The sequence below is a fragment of the Prionailurus viverrinus genome, chromosome B2 (assembly GCF_022837055.1).
Source record: "Prionailurus viverrinus isolate Anna chromosome B2, UM_Priviv_1.0, whole genome shotgun sequence".
NCBI classification, from domain to species: domain Eukaryota; kingdom Metazoa; phylum Chordata; class Mammalia; order Carnivora; family Felidae; genus Prionailurus; species Prionailurus viverrinus.
The window spans coordinates 67,842,768-67,861,834 of NC_062565.1; the positions used below are offsets into that span (position 1 = coordinate 67,842,768).

A 19,067-nucleotide genomic window follows, 5' to 3' on the forward strand; every position below is an offset into this window, starting at 1 on the left:
TTAAAATTTGGGAATATCCTACTGCCTGTGATTGTGCTCTCTCTGGTTAAGGAAAGTGAAATGACCAATGAACAACAGAATGACTACAGACCAATATCTAGACGTAACATCAATGAAAATAGAAATATTAAGTTCACAGTGATCATTAGAAAGATGTCCCAAATAATAATTTAAAGAGAATTAATTCAATGACTTCATTAGCATAGCAATTATTCTCCTATAAACTCTTTCAACTTTCTTTGTAAAGCTGGGGAAAGCATTTCCATTCTTAGTACTCTAACCTTTATTATAGTTGGGTCATAATCAAGCCTACAAAATTATCAAGCAATTTTACAGACTGGGAAACTAGAATGAATGCAACTATTACACAGCTGATAAAAAATAAATAAAGGAAAACTGATAAAAGATGTTTTCATCCCCACTCAAAGTTCTCTCCAACTAAATAAAACTACAACTCCCTCAGCTAACCCAAAGCCAGAAGCCTAAAAATTCTGGCTTCCTGGCTGGTCTATTTCTCCAGGGAAAAGGTCAGTCTGTTGTTCAAAATCCAAAAGGAAAATCTGCAAATGTTTGGAGAGAGAAACTCAAGGAAAAAAGTCAAATACATGTATTCTCAATACCCAAAGCATATGAACCATTTCTACCATATTAGTTGCTTATCTTCAAATAAGCTAGAAGTCATTTCTAATTTGTTGCCATCAGAAACAAATCCAAGAAAAAATCACGGACTAAACTAATGATTCTCAACTGAGGGCATTATTCTTCCCATCAGATATTTGGCAACATTCAAAGATATTTTTAGTTGTCACAACTCAGGGAATGCTACTGACATCCAGTAGGCAGAGCCAAAGGACGCTGCTAAACATTTCACAATACACAAAAGAGTCCCCTTTCCCCATACAAAAAATAATTATCTCTCCCAAATATCAACAGTGCTGAGGGCGAGAAGCCCTAGGCTAATCTTACCTGGACCTTTGACACTGTTACACAAGTTAATGGTGAGGTCATCTACAATCCTAGAGAGTGACTCAAAATCAGCCACGTTGTATGCATGAATATCATCAGGATCTGTCGCAATCATCTTTAACTCATCTTCATCAGCATTTTTAATACCTTGCAAAAAAAAAAGGATACATCAAATTAAAAGCATTTGGATTTTCACTGTTAACTAGAACATACATATGATTTTCCTCAATAATAAAATGACTGTCTCTGGCACAAAATAGAAACAAATAAAAAAATAATGTGAACTAAAGGCTATTCTGAATTGGCTTCTTCTAAATGCTTCTAGCACCAATTTCCCACCAAAAAGTGTCTCTTGAGTGTTTTCTCTGGAAAGTAAAATAATGGATATCAAAAATAAACATGGTGCCACAGAAAACCAAACAGGGATTTTCCTGCATCCTACTAATAGTACATTTGTCCTCCTGACCCATTACTTTCTTCCAAGAAGCCATGTAGTTGCATCCCATTACAAGGGGAAAAGAAGAAAATGAGTTGACTTCTTGGCATATCTTTTTGATAAATTATGTGATAGGGAAAATATGTTTAATAAATTATGTGATAGGGAAAATATGTTTATGTGTTTATGCTTCAAAAATATTTTAACTACAAAAATATCCTCAGCTTTTGTAACCCCAGGGGCACTGCTAGCCTTTCCAGCGCTTACCAATAGCAAACAACTCCACGCCTTCATCCTTGAGTTTCTTTGAAGGTGCCTCAACATCATCTTGTGATTTTCCGTCAGTGATGAGAACACCAATTTTTCGAGCTCGAGGCCTCATGCCAGCTTGGGTCTTGAAGCTCTGTTGACGAATGAAATTCAAAGCCATGCCTAGTGGGATTTTTAAAAGAGAATCAGTCGCATCATTACTCAGCCACAAGTTCTGACCAAAAGCAAGACCTAAAAGTGCACCAGGCTGTCCTTACTCACCTGTGAGAGTATTGCCTCCTTTGTATGGTAAGTTTGCCACTGCTTGCAACAAGCTCTTCTTGTCTCTGTGAGCATTTAACTGCCACTCTGTTCTGGGATCCCCACTGTACTGAGCAAGGGCTAAAATAACACCACTGGCATTAGCATATATAAAAAAAGAAGGACAAAAATGTCTAAAGGTCTTCAATACTGCCAGACCTACCAATCTGTACTCTTTTGGGACCAATTTCAAAGACTTCCACAATGCGAGAAATGAAACTCCTCACGGTTCTAAAATTTGCCCGGCCAATGCTCCATGATCCATCCACCAACAACACAATGTCTGCTTCTGCTCTGGTGAGACACTCCATTCCTGACATGGCAATCATGAGACAGGACAGAGTAAGGAGCAAATTCTTAGTAGAATGACTTCCTAGCCATGCCTCTGCCATCCCTGGATGCTCAGTGTTGCCTAGCTGCTTCAGTTCTGTAGCTTAGCTTGGTGATTTGGAGGTCAAGACTCCAAAAGTATGTCAATATGATTCATTAACCTCAAATAACATTCATAAGGATCACCAATTCCTCCAATGATATTTCAATGGCAAATCTTTCCTTCATCTTTGACTCTTTCCTGGCTATAGTCATAGATGCTGGAGACTTAAATTAAACCATCATTGTATTTGAAAGGGCTTACAAACCCAAGAGCTGAAATAATTGAATGAGAATGTATAGCCATCTGGCGACAAGGCATTAATAATTTTAATAAAATTTTAATGTGATCTAAAAATTAGATGCAGCATTTTTTTTTAATATGTAATGGTCATTGGCAGACAAATACGAAATGAACTGATAAAATGTGTGAGCTAAAAAAGGTTTTAGTGAGCTTAAAACATCTTCTAAAATAATTAAGCTTCGGGTAATTATTACATATATTATGAAGGATTAGACACATGAATCTTTATTAGACCTTTTGGAAGTAAAGATACCTTGTTCTAAAACCTGATAGCTACTATATTATTGAGTTGCTAGCTGTTTAACTTTATCATGTACTATGTAAAACAATCAGGTAAATACAGATGGTGAAGTCTGCACATTTAAAAAATCAAGAAAGAAGGAAGACAATTTAGAAAGGTATGCAAACAAATATACAAATTGAGAGCTTTAGAGACAACAAGCACAAACACTGATACAAAGCTAGGGTGCTTTGGAAAGAGAAAAATCCCAATATCCTCAGTGCACAAGCTACAAAATAAAAATATAAGTCAGTTAATATCATCATAACAGAAACAACAGAACATTCATACAAAACAGCAGGATTTGACACTTCGACTTATTTTGTCCACATCCACATTTTTTAAATCCCCTCTTTTCTGGAAACTTACATTACCAGCTATGACTTTTCCAACTTCTTGCCGTGGTAGCATCCGAGAAAATTAAATGATGCTCATCACACTACAACGGCATCCTTTGCATATAGTACCTCCCATCAGGACTGAAGACTCCCAAATACCACTCCGAACACCTAAGCCTTTGCAAGCCTGCCTCTACTCTGCCCAGGTCTACTCCTTTTTATCAAATGATAGAAAACATTTAGAGGTAAATTCTATCCACTACTTCCACCTCTAAGAACGTTCAAAGCTAGCTTCATCACATCAAAGCAATAACTGTGGCAGGAGCAGAAAAATCCAGAGAGCTTATGCTTCCATGTTGCTTACCAAGTCATGGCTGTCCACCTATTTATGTAACCGAACTCTGCTTGCTCAGCCCAAATAAATCATTTCTGCAACTACTTCAACAAAATAACATTGCATTTTAGTTATTAAAAAGAGAGAAAATGTATGTAACCTACCCATTGCAAAACCTCAGCTTTAAATAATACAGTACTATGTAACCAATGCAAATGCTGACAAGATAGGCCTTAAAAAATACTGTCAAAGGTATGTTTAGCTAGCTGTTTGAAGATACGTTTTTAAGTGTGCAAATTATTTAAGCATATTGTAGTATAAAGTGTTTATATTTGCTTTTCACTGTGTGACTAACTTAACAGTTCACATCTGAAATAGCATCATAATACTAAGTTTTCCTGGGGAAATGTAACTCAGTTTCTTACCAGAGGATAAAATTGGCATGACAGTTGTATCAGAAAGGGTTGTCATTTCTTGTCCAACAAGGGGTGAACTCTCTCCTCCATCGAACATTCCAAAAACATTTACTTTATACGTGGTACCTGCCCTGAAATGTTAAAATATATAGTTCGTATGTAGAACTGGCTCAAGGGGTAGCACATTTTGCTTTGTTAAACACGTTCATCTTGATTTTACAAACGTTCACTTACAGCAAGTTAAAAGGTACTGCTTCTAAGCAATGGGCTTTAAGAAAATAATTTAAATGCTGTATATTGCAAGGTAACAAAGTACCTAGCACAATGCCTGGCACATAGCAACCTCAATAAATTTCATCCTCTCTAATCTGCTAAAAGTAAACAATGAGTATTTATATAGATTTCAATATCGTTGAATGAATGATCGAGACAAACAAACTTTCCAAAAGGCAATGCACAGTAGTTCATTCTTCCTACTGTGATGAATGTAGGGTGCTGTTCAAACTCAGACTTCCTTGTTTTCCACTGCACAGCCTGAAGCGAGACCTTTAATCAGCCCACCCTTTCCCGTTCCTGCCAGCTGGCACCAAGCACAAAGTCCTGCTTCTCTCTCCCATGGCCCACCCTGGAAGAGGATTCATATTCAGCATCTCAGTGTGAGTCACCTGGGCCTTTCCAGAAGGCACAAGAACCCCCACATTTCAACAGGCCTGGCTAGGGACAAGCTGCTTTTGGTGACATCGTGAAATATGAAAGTTAATTTTTAAAAAAGCAGGATGTTATTGAAAAGATGCCATTCCGAACCATTAAAATGTCACAAAAAAACTCAGCTTGGCCTCTGAATCCTAACCTCATCTTCCGTAAGAACAAGACTAAGAAAGCAACTTCAGCTGATTTTAAGCACTCTGCTAGCAATCAGACACACAAGTGATTATCTGTGTAAGTCCTACTAATTTACATAAACTATTCGATCTTTTAACCATAACTGAATATAGTTCATTCCTACCTAAGTTCCTCCAAAACAACTGTATTGTCATATGGTCCAACCACTAACTCCCCCAGTCTTCTGTCATCCCCCGTAGGGTGGAAAGTGACTTTATAACCCTTTACTTCCCCAGGGGCAGGCTCCCAAGTCACTCGGAAGCTTGACATGGTTGGGTCAGATGTTTTGAGGTTTCTGGGTGATTTAAACCGAGAAGCTGTAAAGATAAAAATGTTTTAAAATATTATCCATAAGACTAGGTTTGGGGTTTTTTATTACCCCCTGCAATAAGAAATCAGATTAGCGATATCTAAGTGATGTACATGGGAATCATCGCAAACACACTTCAAATTGTGTATTTATAAAATGTGGTAGCACCAGACATAACATCCAATAAAAATCCTGATAACGAAGTGCTACCCAAATGGATATATAAATAATTCTCACCATTCATAAGATCATATTAGCATTAGAACATTAATATGTAGAATCATTTTACCAGGATTAGTATGCTAATCAGGATCCCATCTGATTATTATAATCTAATTTACTATGGAATTAATTTTAGGCACTAACAAATAAAGTAGATGTATTAAAGCCGTCCTTTAATATATTATACTCTTGCCCCCCCCCAAAAAAAATTATTTTATACCTGTTGTTCCTGATCCTTGCCTAAGCTTTCCTTCTCCAGTCTTGTATATTGGGAGAACTGTAATGTCATATGTGGTCTGGGGCTGAAGTCGTTTTAACACTGTTGAGGTGACTGTGGGTGGCACTTTAGCAACCATTTGTCTCCCTCCCCCACGGGGGCGATACACAACACGGTAGTTGATGACTTTTCCAGGTGCTGCTTTCCAGGTAACTCTCATTGTGTTTTCTGTTTCTTCATCCACTTTCAAGGTTTTTGAATCTGGGGATACTGTGGGATAAAAGGAGATTACAATGTATACCGTGTTGAAAGAAAATATACATGTCTTCTTTCCCATTTATGTGAAAAGAAACTGTGGTTTCTTAAATATGTACAGTATTCTTTTGCTTAGCAATGTGATCTCTCATAAATTCATGATGGCGTGTGAGCCTAATCTCAGTGAGATCACGGTAAGATGTTTTCTCTTTATCTAGCTAATAACTAAAAAATGGAAGTTCATATTGCATGGATTTCCTTTTGCATTCTAGAGACTTTAGTAAAGAAAACATCCATTTCCGGAGATGAGCTTTAGAATTTTTATTATATTTCCATCCGTAAAGAATTCCAGTAGCAATCATGCTGTGGAGAATACTAAAAATCATGAATGCAGGGTCAGAAATATTATTTGGGGGGCGCCTGGGTGGCGCAGTCGGTTAAGCGTCCGACTTCAGCCAGGTCACGATCTCGCGGTCCGGGAGTTCGAGCCCCGCGTCAGGCTCTGGGCTGATGGCTCAGAGCCTGGAGCCTGTTTCCGATTCTGTGTCTCCCTCTCTCTCTGCCCCTCCCCCGTTCATGCTCTGTCTCTCTCTGTCCCAAAAATAAATAAACGTTGAGAAAAAAAAAAAAAAAAGAAATATTATTTGGGTCTTTTCAGTAAAAAGTATGGTCCATAAATGATTAGCCAGAGTTGACTATAGTTAACCCTATTTTTGTGACTGCCACTGACATGAACACAAAAAGAATAGGAAACTCTAACACATAAAAATATCTCCAGGGTTCTAAAAACAAACTGGTATACACTGAGTGTTTTAGGGAACACTATGTAAAAAGTGTTTGATAAATATATAATCAATGTTTTTTATTAAATTATCTTTTACTAATATTTCACAGTTATTAATAACTATATCAGTATCAGAAACAGATCACTAAACATCCACAAAAAGCCAACACACATCCCTTTTCTTTTACAAAGTTAAAGCATATAAGCAAGATCATTTCACTCAGTTCAATAATCTTAGCACTCAAAGATCATAAGCAATTTCTACACGAAGACACTAAACTGAAGGAAACAGTGCAAAGAATCTTTCTTGATCCTATGAGAAATTTTCATGTTCAAACAGGCAAGGGCCACTTGTAACAACTAAAAAATCGAAATAAATTAAATATGTATATTGAACAAAATTTTTCAAACATTGGATATCAGGCAAGGTAGGACAGTGATCCCTGAGAGATAAAAACAAACGGGAGTGAGCTTTATGATTATCCTGGCTTATTGCTTAGACAGAATTTCCAGCCCCAGTTCAGGAAGAGGGAAAGCAGATGGAGCCTGATGATCTCACTTAGATCTCACTTAGAGGAGATGGTTTTGTGTGTTAGGGGAGGCCAACGCATCTAGAATTGCAGAGCAGAGTACTGAAGAGGAGATGGTGTAACAGAGGGAAAAGCTCCAGAAATCTGCAAGCAGTCCTCCTGGAATCTTCAGCCCAGTGCTAATCAGTGCATACATATGAGGAAACCACCCAAAGCTAGGGAAAGAACTACTCAAAAGCAGCAGAAGGAACAATTATTTCCTAGAGTTCATGCAGTCCCCCAGTGATGCCCCATTAATGGGGCAAAATTATCCCTAAACTAAGGGATTCTCTGGTCTGGTTGTAACAGAACTTAAATGGAAGCTTGAGAAAGATTGAATTACTCCAAATAACCGAATCCCAGATCAAAGCTTAAAGATATTTATAAGAATGTAAAAATATCTGGCACCCAACAAAGTAAAATTCACAAAGTCTGGCATCTCATAAAAATTACCAGACATGCAAAGAAGGAAAAAATATGACTTATGTTATAGACTGAGTGACTGTGTCTCCTTAAAATTCATTTGTTAAAGCCTTCACCTCTAATGTGATGGTATTTGGAGTTGGGACCTTGGAGAGGTAATCAGGATTAAATAAAGTAGTAAGATTAGGGTCCTAATCTGATGGGACTGAAATCCTTATAAGAGGAAGAGGAGACATCAGAGCATGATCTCGATCTCTCTCTCTCTCTCTCTCTCTCCCCCCACCTCCACGCGGAGACTGGGGAAAGGCCACTTGAGGACATAGTGAGAAGATGGCCATCTGTGAGTCATGAACTGACTTCTCAATAGAAATCAAATCGTGCCAGAATTTTGATCTTGGACTTTTAGCCTCTAGAAGTATAAGAAAATAAATTTCTGTTGTTTAAGCCACCACTTAATGGTATTTTGTTGTGGCAGTTAGAGCTAAGACAACCCATAAGAAGAAGAAAAATCAACCAATAGAAACAGCATCAGAAATGACATATATGACATAATTATTCAAAAGGGACAGTAAAACAGCTATTACAACTATATCCCACGTGTTAATAATGCGAGAAAAAGTATTAGGCATGTTAAGTAAAGATATAGAACATATAAAAGAGACTCAAACCAAACTTCGAGATGAAAACTACAATGTCTAAGATTAAACATTTGGAAATTGTGGAAAGAAAATTAGTGAACCTGTTGACATGGTAATAGAAACTACCTGAAATCAAACACAAGGGGAAAAAAAGATTGAAAGGCTGAACAGCACAATACTAAGCTGTGTGATAACCTCAAACAAATTAATACATGTATAATTGGGAGTACCTAAAGAGAATGGGGTGTAATAAAGTATTTTTAAAAAATAATGGTCTAAATATTTTCAAATTTTATAAAAGTATAAACTCGCAGATCTAAGAAACTCAATAAGCCCCAAGTACAAGTATGAAAAAAACTTCATCAAGGCCCATCAGAAACAAATTGCTTCAAATCGGTGATGAAAAGAAAATTTTTTAAGCAGCTATGTAAGCAAAAGATACATTATATAGAAAGGACAAATAATGACAAAATAGATAAAGAAATTCAATATATGGTGGGGCGCCTGGTGGGTGGGTCACTCGTTGAGTGTCCGACTTCAGCTCAGGTCATGATCTCGGGATTTGTGGGTTCAAGCTCTGCATCGGGCTTTGTGCTGACAGCTCAGAGCCTGCAGCCTGCTTTGGTTTCTGTTGTCTCTCTCTTTGGATTCTCTCTCTCTCTCTCTCTCTCTCTCTCTGTGCCCCTCCCCCGCTCACACTCTGTCTCTCTGTTTCTCTCTCAAAAGTAAATAAACATTAAAAAAAAAGAAATTCAATATATGGTTATGGATTGTTTCTGGGAGATGCAAAAGTATACATTAAACTTAGAGTAAAATGGTTGCAATTTTTTATTTTAGGGTTTAAAGACACTAAGAATTCTCAGCGAAGCCCATTACTTTCTATAAATACTAACATTTATTCAGATTAATCCTCAATTCTCTATGACTATTCTCTAGGTAAGTAAACTATTATTTATATATACATATGATATTTATATTTATTATATTTTTTTCAAAGGAAAAAATGTAAAGTCCTTACAAAAACTTTTGGAAATAGTATAGGAAAGAGCACTATATAGAATAACAATCTATTTGGATTAGTATCATTTCCAATTGTCACAAATATTGAGTAAGTTGATGTGTGTCTAACACTTTTCTAGAAAAGATTGTGCTCATGTTTCTGACCTCTTGTTTCTAAGCCTAAATTTTTATTCAGTGGAACAAAGTGTATCTCTCTTGCACAAAATTTCCAGACCAACTTCTCACAACTCAGAATTGAGAAAAATTAACAGTTAATTCTTACAAGTGTTGGTCTTGTAAGACACCTATATCCCCCAAAATATGAGATCCCAAACCTCAAAACAGTCCCAAATTTAAATGTTAGTAACAGTCAAATTTTGTAAATCATACTTGGAAATGCTTCAAGGAACACAATTATATTCCTGCCTTTTAATTAATTCTTTAAAATAAAAGAATCGGGGCGCCTGGGTGGCTCAGTCGGTTAAGCGTCCGACTTCGGCTCAGGTCATGATCTCGCGGTCCGTGAGTTCGAGCCCCGCGTCGGGCTCTGTGCTGACAGCTCAGAGCCTGGAGCCTGTTTCAGATTCTGTGTCTCCCTCTCTCTGACCCTCCCCCGTTCATGCTCTGTCTCTCTCTGTCTCAAAAATAAATAAACGTTAAAAAAAATAAAAAAAATTAAAAAAAAATAAAAGAATCGAGGTGAAATAAGGTACAACATATCTTACCCTAGTCTTCATGGAAAACTTTGAAGTTTAGGGCAAAAAAAAAAAAAAAAAAGCCTCGCTGGCTTCCCATGAGCAAGAAGCAAAAATTTTCACTTCATTGATAGGTATGCCACGTGCTATAAAAGGGTGCAACATTCACATCTGTAAGTGCTTTTCATGTTTTAGAAGCTCTCACAAGATGCTTTCCAACACCCACTGTACCTCTGCTAACCCAGCTGCCATAAACTCGAGCGCCAATAGAAAGGTTCCCATCTGCTGGCTTTCTAGCCACAATCCACGGTTTTCATTGTGTCAGCAGTTTGCACACCATGTTGCCGAGTTTCAGGTGAAAGCACTCTTGAAAATATTTCCACAATGTCCCCTTGGAAGTTTATGAGAAACTCTGAGAGCATGACCTAGTGACTCTACCCATTTATCCATACTTTAGGATTCATCCACCACCCAAGTACCACATCTGACTCCGATTTCTCAAGTACTTTCTAAACTGCTTTACTTTCCACAGAGAGGGCAAAATAAAATACAACAACAAAACAGAAGTAGAACAAACAAAGTTTCTTGTCTTCTCTATCATTTGCTTAGATGTTTGAGCAGTTTGTGTACAAATGAAACTCTGAAAACTGTACGTTTCATTCCTGCCTACTCTGCTCCTAGTTCAAAAGAGGCCTTTCTGTTCACTTACCTTTAACTCAATCAATTAGTCAAAAAAATATTGAAAATTTCTTAGAGGCTCAGCTTCTTAGAGATGAAGGTTTATTTAGGGTTTCTGTTAACATATTTGCTTTTGGCTAAAACATATCCCCTGTGGAGATTTTCAGTCCCAAATAAATATTTGAAGACTTAGTCTTTTTGGAAGAAGACACAAATGAGAAGATTTTTGAAAAAGCTCCCCTCTAAATACAGATACTTTTGTAACTGCTCAATCACATGAATTGTATCTTCACTCCTACAAATAAAGTTGGCTATATGTGTAATATCTGGCCTGGTTTATGAAATGATTTCTCTTTACAACAAATAAAGTTCTGCCAGATGAACTTCTGCCAAATTTTTAAACTACATCAGCCAATATATTCAGACACAAGAGTTCATTTACTACCATGGAAACCAATCATGTGAATATCTGAGCAATGTGCCTTTTCACATATTTAAATTTCCAATAAGGAGTTTGTTTTAAATCTGGTTAATTTTGCACAAATTTAAACTTGGACACATTCTTCTGAGTTTTCCAGTGATTAAAAAAAGAGAGAGATGAGTTCTTCAGACAACTCTGACCAAAAGACTTCAAGACAACTTAAAATCAGGATACAGGACTTATCTAAAATTGCTCATGGCACTTCTCTCTCTTCTCTTTTACCCAAAAAAATTCCCCACTTCTTCCACTTCTTTCTAATAAGAGGAAATTCAAGAAGGTCCCATTCTTTTCCCTTTTCCTCAAATCTTCCCAAAACAAAAGGAATAAAATCTTCTCCTACAAATTCTTAGAAATGCCTATACTTGGTGGTGCCTGGGTGGCTCAGCTGGTTAAGTGTCCAACTCCTGATTTCAGTTCAGGTCATGATCTCATGGTTCCTGGGATCAAGCACCACATCAGGCTCTGTGCTGACAGCAGCAAACCCGCTTGAGATTCTTTCTCTCCCTCTCTCTCGGTCCCTCCCCGGCTCGTGCCTGCACTTGCTCTATCTCTCTCTTAAAATAAGTAAATAAAGTTAAAAAAAATAAATTCCTATTGCTAACAAATGGTTTTTTAGGAAAGAGAATTATGAAATGCTGGCACATCTTTCACCAACCAGCTGATAATAAATGATGATAGGTCATTCAAAACTATTCACAGGAAGGAATATTAATGATATTAAGGTAAACCTAAGCCATCAAAAAACACCGAGTGGACTTTTGATTTAACCTTACCAAATAAAAAAGGAATAAAATAAAGACTCTAGGAATCTAGCATTAGTCTTGGGTATATAATAATCATAGCTTCAATAGCCACTATCATTTATCAATCAACTCTAAGTGGCTCGGCACTATGCTTAGCACTTCGCACACTGTCATTTCATTTAATCTCAAGTCAACTCTTAGAGACTTCAATCTACAGATAAGCAAACTGAAACTCAAGGGAAATTAAGTAATTTGCCCAAAGTCACATAGCTATAAACGTGCCTGCATTCCCTTTGTCTCCATAGCTCCTGATCTAACTAGCTGACCACTCTATCAGGAAAAAAGACAAAGAGACAAATATAGGTAGTTGGATGGGATTCAATATTTCAAAATTTGATATAATTTTTATACTAAATGAACCAAGCAAACTTGAATTTAAACCACATTCCTTAAAAGATGCTAATTTTTCAGACCCCATTTGTCACATAAAAAGAAAGAAATAAAGGCAAGTGGTTAAACTGTCACTTGAGCTGATAGCTATTAGGTAGCACCAACACAAACACAAACACAAACACCCTCGTGCTGTTACCTACATTCAGTCGTGGCTTCTCCATTCAAAGGTTCTCCTTCTCCACTGCTGTAAACTGCAAATACTGAAACTTTGTATTTGGTCTCTGGCTGCAGATTTTCTATCACAGTATGAATTGCATCTCTGGGAAGACTTTTCTCTCCAGTCTCAATATCGTCATAAAGCGATTTCCATGAAACCCTGTAACCTCGAACCATTCCTGGAGCAGATGTCCAATAAGCCCCAATTGATGTGTCGGTGATATCTTTAGTAACTAAATCCTTAGGTGAACCACGTTCTAGAATAGAAATGAAAGGGAAATCATTTTTCTGTTATCTACTAGATACGTAAATATTCCTTCATCCTAGTGCACATCCTAACTTGCTGAATTCAGACTCAGTTTGTCTAAGGTTGCCCACTCCTTCTTTCTGAGCCACCTGTCCTTTCCTGTCAGTGCAGCAGACTGATGCACTCAAACTTTAGAATCGTATCTGATTCCTACCTATCACCCTGGTCCCTGTACGTCCAGTCAGATAGTAAAGCCCTTGAGGACAAGGATGACATCCATACATGAAGGGGTACGTGCCTAAAAACGTTTTCTCTTCAAAGGGAAAATTGCATCTAAATCCCAAAATTTTACATTTCATTCCAGTTTACAACATAGTCAGCCATCGTTCACGAAGATCTTTACATCTTTAGCATCACCTTTTTCTCTCTGATGTAACTTAAATAAGCTCATTTCAATGGATGACTTATAATAACTTCAACGACTTCATATCACTTGCAAATATTAATTCCAGCAATCGTTTTTTCATGAAAACTCTACTTGTTCATGCTATTTAAAAGTATAAGTGCAACCTTCCAATAGAGCTGAACTCTAATGAAACTAAAAACCACCAATTCCTCTGGAAAACTTAAAAGCCATCAGTCATCAAAATAAAACACACCACTTGTTCTAGCTGATCGAAAATGTCTGCTACTAAATTTTGGCTCTTTCAATTCAGAAAAAAAAAAAAAATACAACCCAAATGGAAAAATATGGAAACCTCAACTTAATAGGAGGCACAGATGTCTTCCAATAAAACCCTCACTTTCCATAATTTAAATGTAAAATAAATATACAGGTCACTTTATATTGGCTACCTTTACTAGGGTTTATGCCACAGCATGACATAAAAATAAAACTATCTGTCTCTACAGCATACATTTCATCAGTAATTGTTTTATATTCAAGCAAATGATATATAATGTTGTTACAAGAATTTTGAAGACTATTATTTTACTTGAAGAGTAAAAATGAGTATCTTAAAAAATACTCATGATGAAACAACTACATTTCAGCACAAAAAGTAAAGGTAAGAATAAATTTAAAAAAAAAGAAATCTGGTATAGACAGAAACCTATCATACTGTAGAATTTAGAGGGAAAAATAAATAAAACAGGAGCTGGGCATCTTACCAGAGCCCAAGCACAAATGGAAAATTCTAACTCCATTAAAAATAACTTTAACTGCTGACAGGACATCTCATCTCTGGAGGGAAATTAGTTACATATTTCACTGAAACCCAGAATACTTATTTTCAAGAACACATTGACTTCTTTCCCCCCACAGTGCTTGAGGCTAATACTCATTTGAAGGCCTTCTTGAACTCTATTTCCTACTTAAATGGCCACATATTTTTATATTTTCTCTACTTGGGGGAATATAAACAAACTGTTTCTGATTCGGTTTGGTTGTTGCTTTTTAACTTTTATTTTGTTTTGATCATTGACACCCCAGCAACTGGTCTCTAGATTTTCAATGTGCAGCACATGTTTCCTTTGCTTGATATACACCTTGTTTTCATATGTGCCTCTGAATTTCATAAACTGCAGCTAGGCATAGCCATTGTAAAATAGTTGTACTTGAAAGTGACGGAACTTAAATGAGCCAAAAGCTGCATTAATGGCACTCCAAAAAAAAGCATAAGATAGATAGAATATGGGAATATCTTCCAAATTAATACTGAAGTAACTTACAAATAATAGTTTCAGCATCTTTTCCATTCCAAGGTTGTGTTTCTCAGCCTGTTTTCCTCCCTACTTTGTACAGCACTGAGTTTGTGACACTGTTTATTTCCATGACAACAGACACCAATCTCACAAACACAGGCTGATGATTTCTTTGTGAGAAAATAATAGTTAGACAATTATGGCTGAAGCAATCATACATTCACAAAGATATTTCTGGGCTACAAACAAAAGGAGCCTAGTTCACTACACAAGCATTCCCATAGACTTTAATCAACTGTTTTAACACTCTCAGGACCTGGAAAGTTGGAACAAAATACTAGTAAAATTTCAGTAAATATCTTTGTAAGGTTTATCAATGTCCAGAAAAGAGTCTATAAAAGCACTTTTTGAAATACAAATGAAGCATTAACTAAAAAACATTCTTAAGTTATAATTAATGACATGACAACACTAAATCCAATGAGCACTGAGTAAATTCTCAATTACAGAAAACAATCCTCAAAAAATTATATTATCTGCCAGCGACACCCAAAGGCATTATATACAGGCAGTGGCATTGCAACATTCCTTATTAGTAACAAAGAAAATGAAATCCAAAGAAGGAAGAAAGGCACCTCAATCCAGAAGCCAAGACTGACAAGGTAAACTGCTTCAACAGGCTTCAGTCGGTGTGATAAGAATATTCTTAAATATTAAGCTTATGCTCTTGTCAAACACATTGGTAAACTTTTTTTTCTCCCAAAAAAGCGGGAGGGTTGAGTATTCTAGCTGCTGCGTTATACCCAAGAATTTTGAGAATATGATGTCCTCATGACAAGTAAATTTTATCAGACCTATAACCCTTTAAAAATATTATTTAAATGGAATCTTAGCTTGGACAAATATTGGTTTGCAAAAAAAAAAAAAAAATGAAGCAATTGAATTGTATCCTGTGATACAATTGGCAGACTATCAAGTGGCCAAGCTGGTCTTAAGACCTGGTGTGCAACCAGATGAGCAAGCCACCAGCAGGCTATGTCGCCCCCTGGGGCCCTGGGAAAAAATAAATGGACTGGACTTGATAAGATACATAGAATCACCTGGGGTGCCAAAGAGTAGTCCATGCCCAAATCAATTAAATTGAAATATGTGGAGATATGCCTAAGCACTGATACTTCCTAAAAAAATCTTTTAAATCTCTTTTATTCTCATTCCCCTACAATTCTTTATTCTTTTCTCATTTCTTTCTTTTTCCTTATGCTCCTCTCTAAGGCCATTATTTGTTAGATGTGCTTGGTCAGTGCAGGAAGAAACCCTCACACTTGCTTTCACTCTGAAGACAGGTATGGGATGCCTGGGTGACTCAACTGGTAAAGTGTTCAACTTTGGCCCAGGTCATGATCTCACAGTCCATGGGTTAAACCCTGTGTCAGGCTCTGTGCTGACAGCTCAGAGCCTGGAGCCTGCTTCAGATTCTGTGTCTCCCTCTCTATCTGCCCCTCCCCCGCTCACCCTCTGTCTCTTTCTCTCTATCTCATGGCTGACCCTCAGAGAACTGAGAAGTGTGTTGGATCTTCTCATCACATCCTTTCTCCCCCATAACACACGTGTGATGTTCACTGCTCTCTCCTCCCCTTCATCCTGTTTCAAAAGGAAGTGGCTCTCAACCCATGCTTCTTATTCAAGAGTTGATCACATTTTCTTGTGAATGAGGTTCAACTGAAGTGTTACCTAGCTAGGCATTTGCTTTGGTTTAAAATACGAATTGCACATTTTGTCCTTGACCTGAGGAACTTCAGACATCAATAACTACAGAAAGAGCATTTGGCTTGGTTTGGTTAGATTGGGTTTGGGAGTCTCTTTTTAGAAAACCTGGGAAGGAAAAGGAAAGGAAGAGGAATAAGAAAGGAAAGATGTCAGAAGACCAGCGTGTAGCCTTTCGGCAGGAGAGATTACTGTTTCTTAAAAGGGGAAGCTATAGAAACGGTCCAGTGAACAGGAACCAATGCCAGTAGTCTTTTTGCCCCTTTGTCACTATGCTTCCCAGAACCTGGACCCACTTCCACTTTAGCAAAGGCTTCCTACCTCCTCGAGTCCCTCTTTTCGCTCTGCGTCAAGACTTATAAATGTTTGTTTTATGATGTTTTAGTTTGTTCAGGATTTCACATAAGCAATATTGTTCTCAATAATATTTAATTTCATGGTACCTGTTTTCTGCTGTTCTGGGGTATATGCCTATGCTTTGAATATTACTTTTATTTCTGGTAATAGAATTTCTGGCAATCGTTTCAAACAAGTCCTCTGCTATAATGATGGCATGCCTTTATCTTCATCCTTCTCAATAGTTTTCCCAGCTACCTTATCCTCCCCAGTACAGTAACAGTATATTTATAAGAAATAACATGCTTTTCTGTCATAAATTTAAACACACAAAATTTATCAGTTTTTGAGATTCTGATACTCAATATCTCTTCTCTGATTATCAAACATATTTAGATATACTCAAAAGTCATTTTTCTCATGCCTGCTCACATGCATCTCTGAGCTACCGTTGTGGGAAGTAATTTAGACAGGTGCATTTCTCATGATCTGAACATCCACAAGGGGTTGATTTCTGCTTTTTCCACATATGAAGCCAAAGAACTAATGCCTCATTTAAGTAACTTTCCTACGTTTCCTTAGCCCTTTTCCATTTGCTTTCTGAAAAGGAAATCATCATCCAATTCAAATATAATTATAACGCAAATTAGCCAATGATGATAACTGAAAAATTAATCATAATGAAATGAAACTGTATAAATTGTTCCAGTCAGCTTTCATTGAGTTTCACATACCACTTTCAAAAATAGAAATTAAATTGAAAATGTAATGTAAATCCTCTTCTAAATCAATTTGTCTTTTCCGTTAAAGCTCAGTTCAAAAGTCATCCAACTTTCCACAGCAGAATACAGAAAACCTGCTTCCGCGTTTATGTGGAAACATACTTGATTTACAGCCAATGAATTAGATCCACCACTCCAAAGGACAAAGTTCACTATTGATAAGCTAACAAGTACGTTAAGCAGTATGTAGTTCTTAAAAACCGCTTAACAAGTCACCCTTCAACCTCAAAGCCTGAGATTTCTTCCATAACTGTTATGTCTCCAACATGATTTAGATATTTCTCTGATGAGCCATTAACGTGCAGGAAAGGAAATATGAATTGCTGCTTGGTAATTGTGCTAAAGTTCCCAGGAAACCTCAGAGTTGTTATACTCAGAACATATAATTTTTCAAATTATGAGATAGCAATAAATCTAAGGAAACATAGAGACCTCATTTAGTCTGTCTTGGAGAGGCCCCACGCTACTCAACATCATGCAGAGGAATCCCTATGATGTGCTAAAAACCTCATTGTAACAAAATGTCAGCTGAGTTAGCTTGGTTTGATGTACAGGAAGTTCTTCATGTCTAGGAAGTTGGCAGGCTGCTATAGCAACTGCAACAAAGGAAATGTTGAAAAGTCATCTTTTCCATAGCCAAAAAACAACACTCAGAAACAAAACGAACCATATTATTCCCAAACTGAAATTTTCATTCATTTGTGGTCAATCTTTGCATTAAAAATGGCCATTATTCATTTCAGGGTTTCTATGAACAGGTTTTCCTTTCTCTAAATACTAACAGTGACAATTAAAAGTTCCATCAGGACCTAAAGTACTTTTACATTACAACAGTGCTTTAGTAATTACATTAAATCTACTTTAACAACAACAGAGGGGGGGGAATCATGTAAATCAAACCCAAGAGTTTGTGCTCAGATTCCTCTGAAGTTTGGATCTGAAATAGTAATAAACACTGCCTTTGTGATTCTATTTCATACAGTCCTAGAGCAAACCATGAACTTCCCCAATGCCAATGCTAATAAATCTCTCTTCCAGGGACAGGGGAATTTTCTGATCATTGGCTACATTTCAACAAACTAGGAAATGGATTCAAGTTAGGGATGGTTGTAGACCATACTAAATTTTTTTTTTTAATATTTTTTGAATTGAATAGAATGCACTTCAGACAATCCATAAAATTTCAACCTACAGAATGCTCTTGCCGGCTGGACCATGCCTCTGGATGGAAGAAACATTCCTTCAAGGTCTGCTCTTACCACCTTCTCTCCCAAGAGAAAAACAGATTAGAAAAACAGCGGCCCTCAAAAGCAGTTGCCTGGCTCTGTTTCTGGCTTTCCACTCCCTGCATTTACCATCATATCCTATTCCTGTATATGGTATGTGGATTTGGCTAAGTTAATACAATAAAATGAAATGGAATAACCAGGGGCAAAAATCTACTATTTTAATTTAGTCACAACTATGCTTTCACATATTTGTCAAGTTTACCACACATAATGCAATGGGATAAATATGTTAATAAAATCAGGCTGGCAGCATTTTATATAATCCTTCATGTAATAAAGAGCTTTGGTATAAATGGGAAAAAAGTATTATTACAATTCAATTATCAATTAACTATAGTTAATCATCTCACTTCCCTCCTTCTCAGGAAATTGAAAACAGTAATTTCTAAGATCTATTTTACTACTCATGTATCTCCCTTAGAGGTAG

General features: G+C 36.8%; 1 protein-coding gene across 4 annotated transcripts in view; it reads right to left on the bottom strand.

The window, feature by feature from the left end:
- COL12A1 (collagen type XII alpha 1 chain) overlaps window positions 1-19,067 on the bottom strand; it is a 117,242-nt gene that overhangs the window by 67,723 nt on the left and 30,452 nt on the right. For 3 of the 4 annotated variants that reach the window (XM_047858970.1, XM_047858968.1, XM_047858969.1), the window contains exons 14-21: window positions 12,503-12,775; window positions 5,648-5,914; window positions 5,020-5,212; window positions 4,023-4,144; window positions 2,136-2,285; window positions 1,934-2,053; window positions 1,670-1,834; window positions 967-1,113 (exon numbers count right to left, since the gene is read on the bottom strand). In XM_047858970.1, the coding sequence (XP_047714926.1) occupies window positions 967-1,113; window positions 1,670-1,834; window positions 1,934-2,053; window positions 2,136-2,285; window positions 4,023-4,144; window positions 5,020-5,212; window positions 5,648-5,914; window positions 12,503-12,775 (1,437 nt within the window). The remainder of the gene's footprint in view (window positions 1-966; window positions 1,114-1,669; window positions 1,835-1,933; window positions 2,054-2,135; window positions 2,286-4,022; window positions 4,145-5,019; window positions 5,213-5,647; window positions 5,915-12,502; window positions 12,776-19,067) is intronic. The other variant, XM_047858972.1, reaches the window with a different exon arrangement.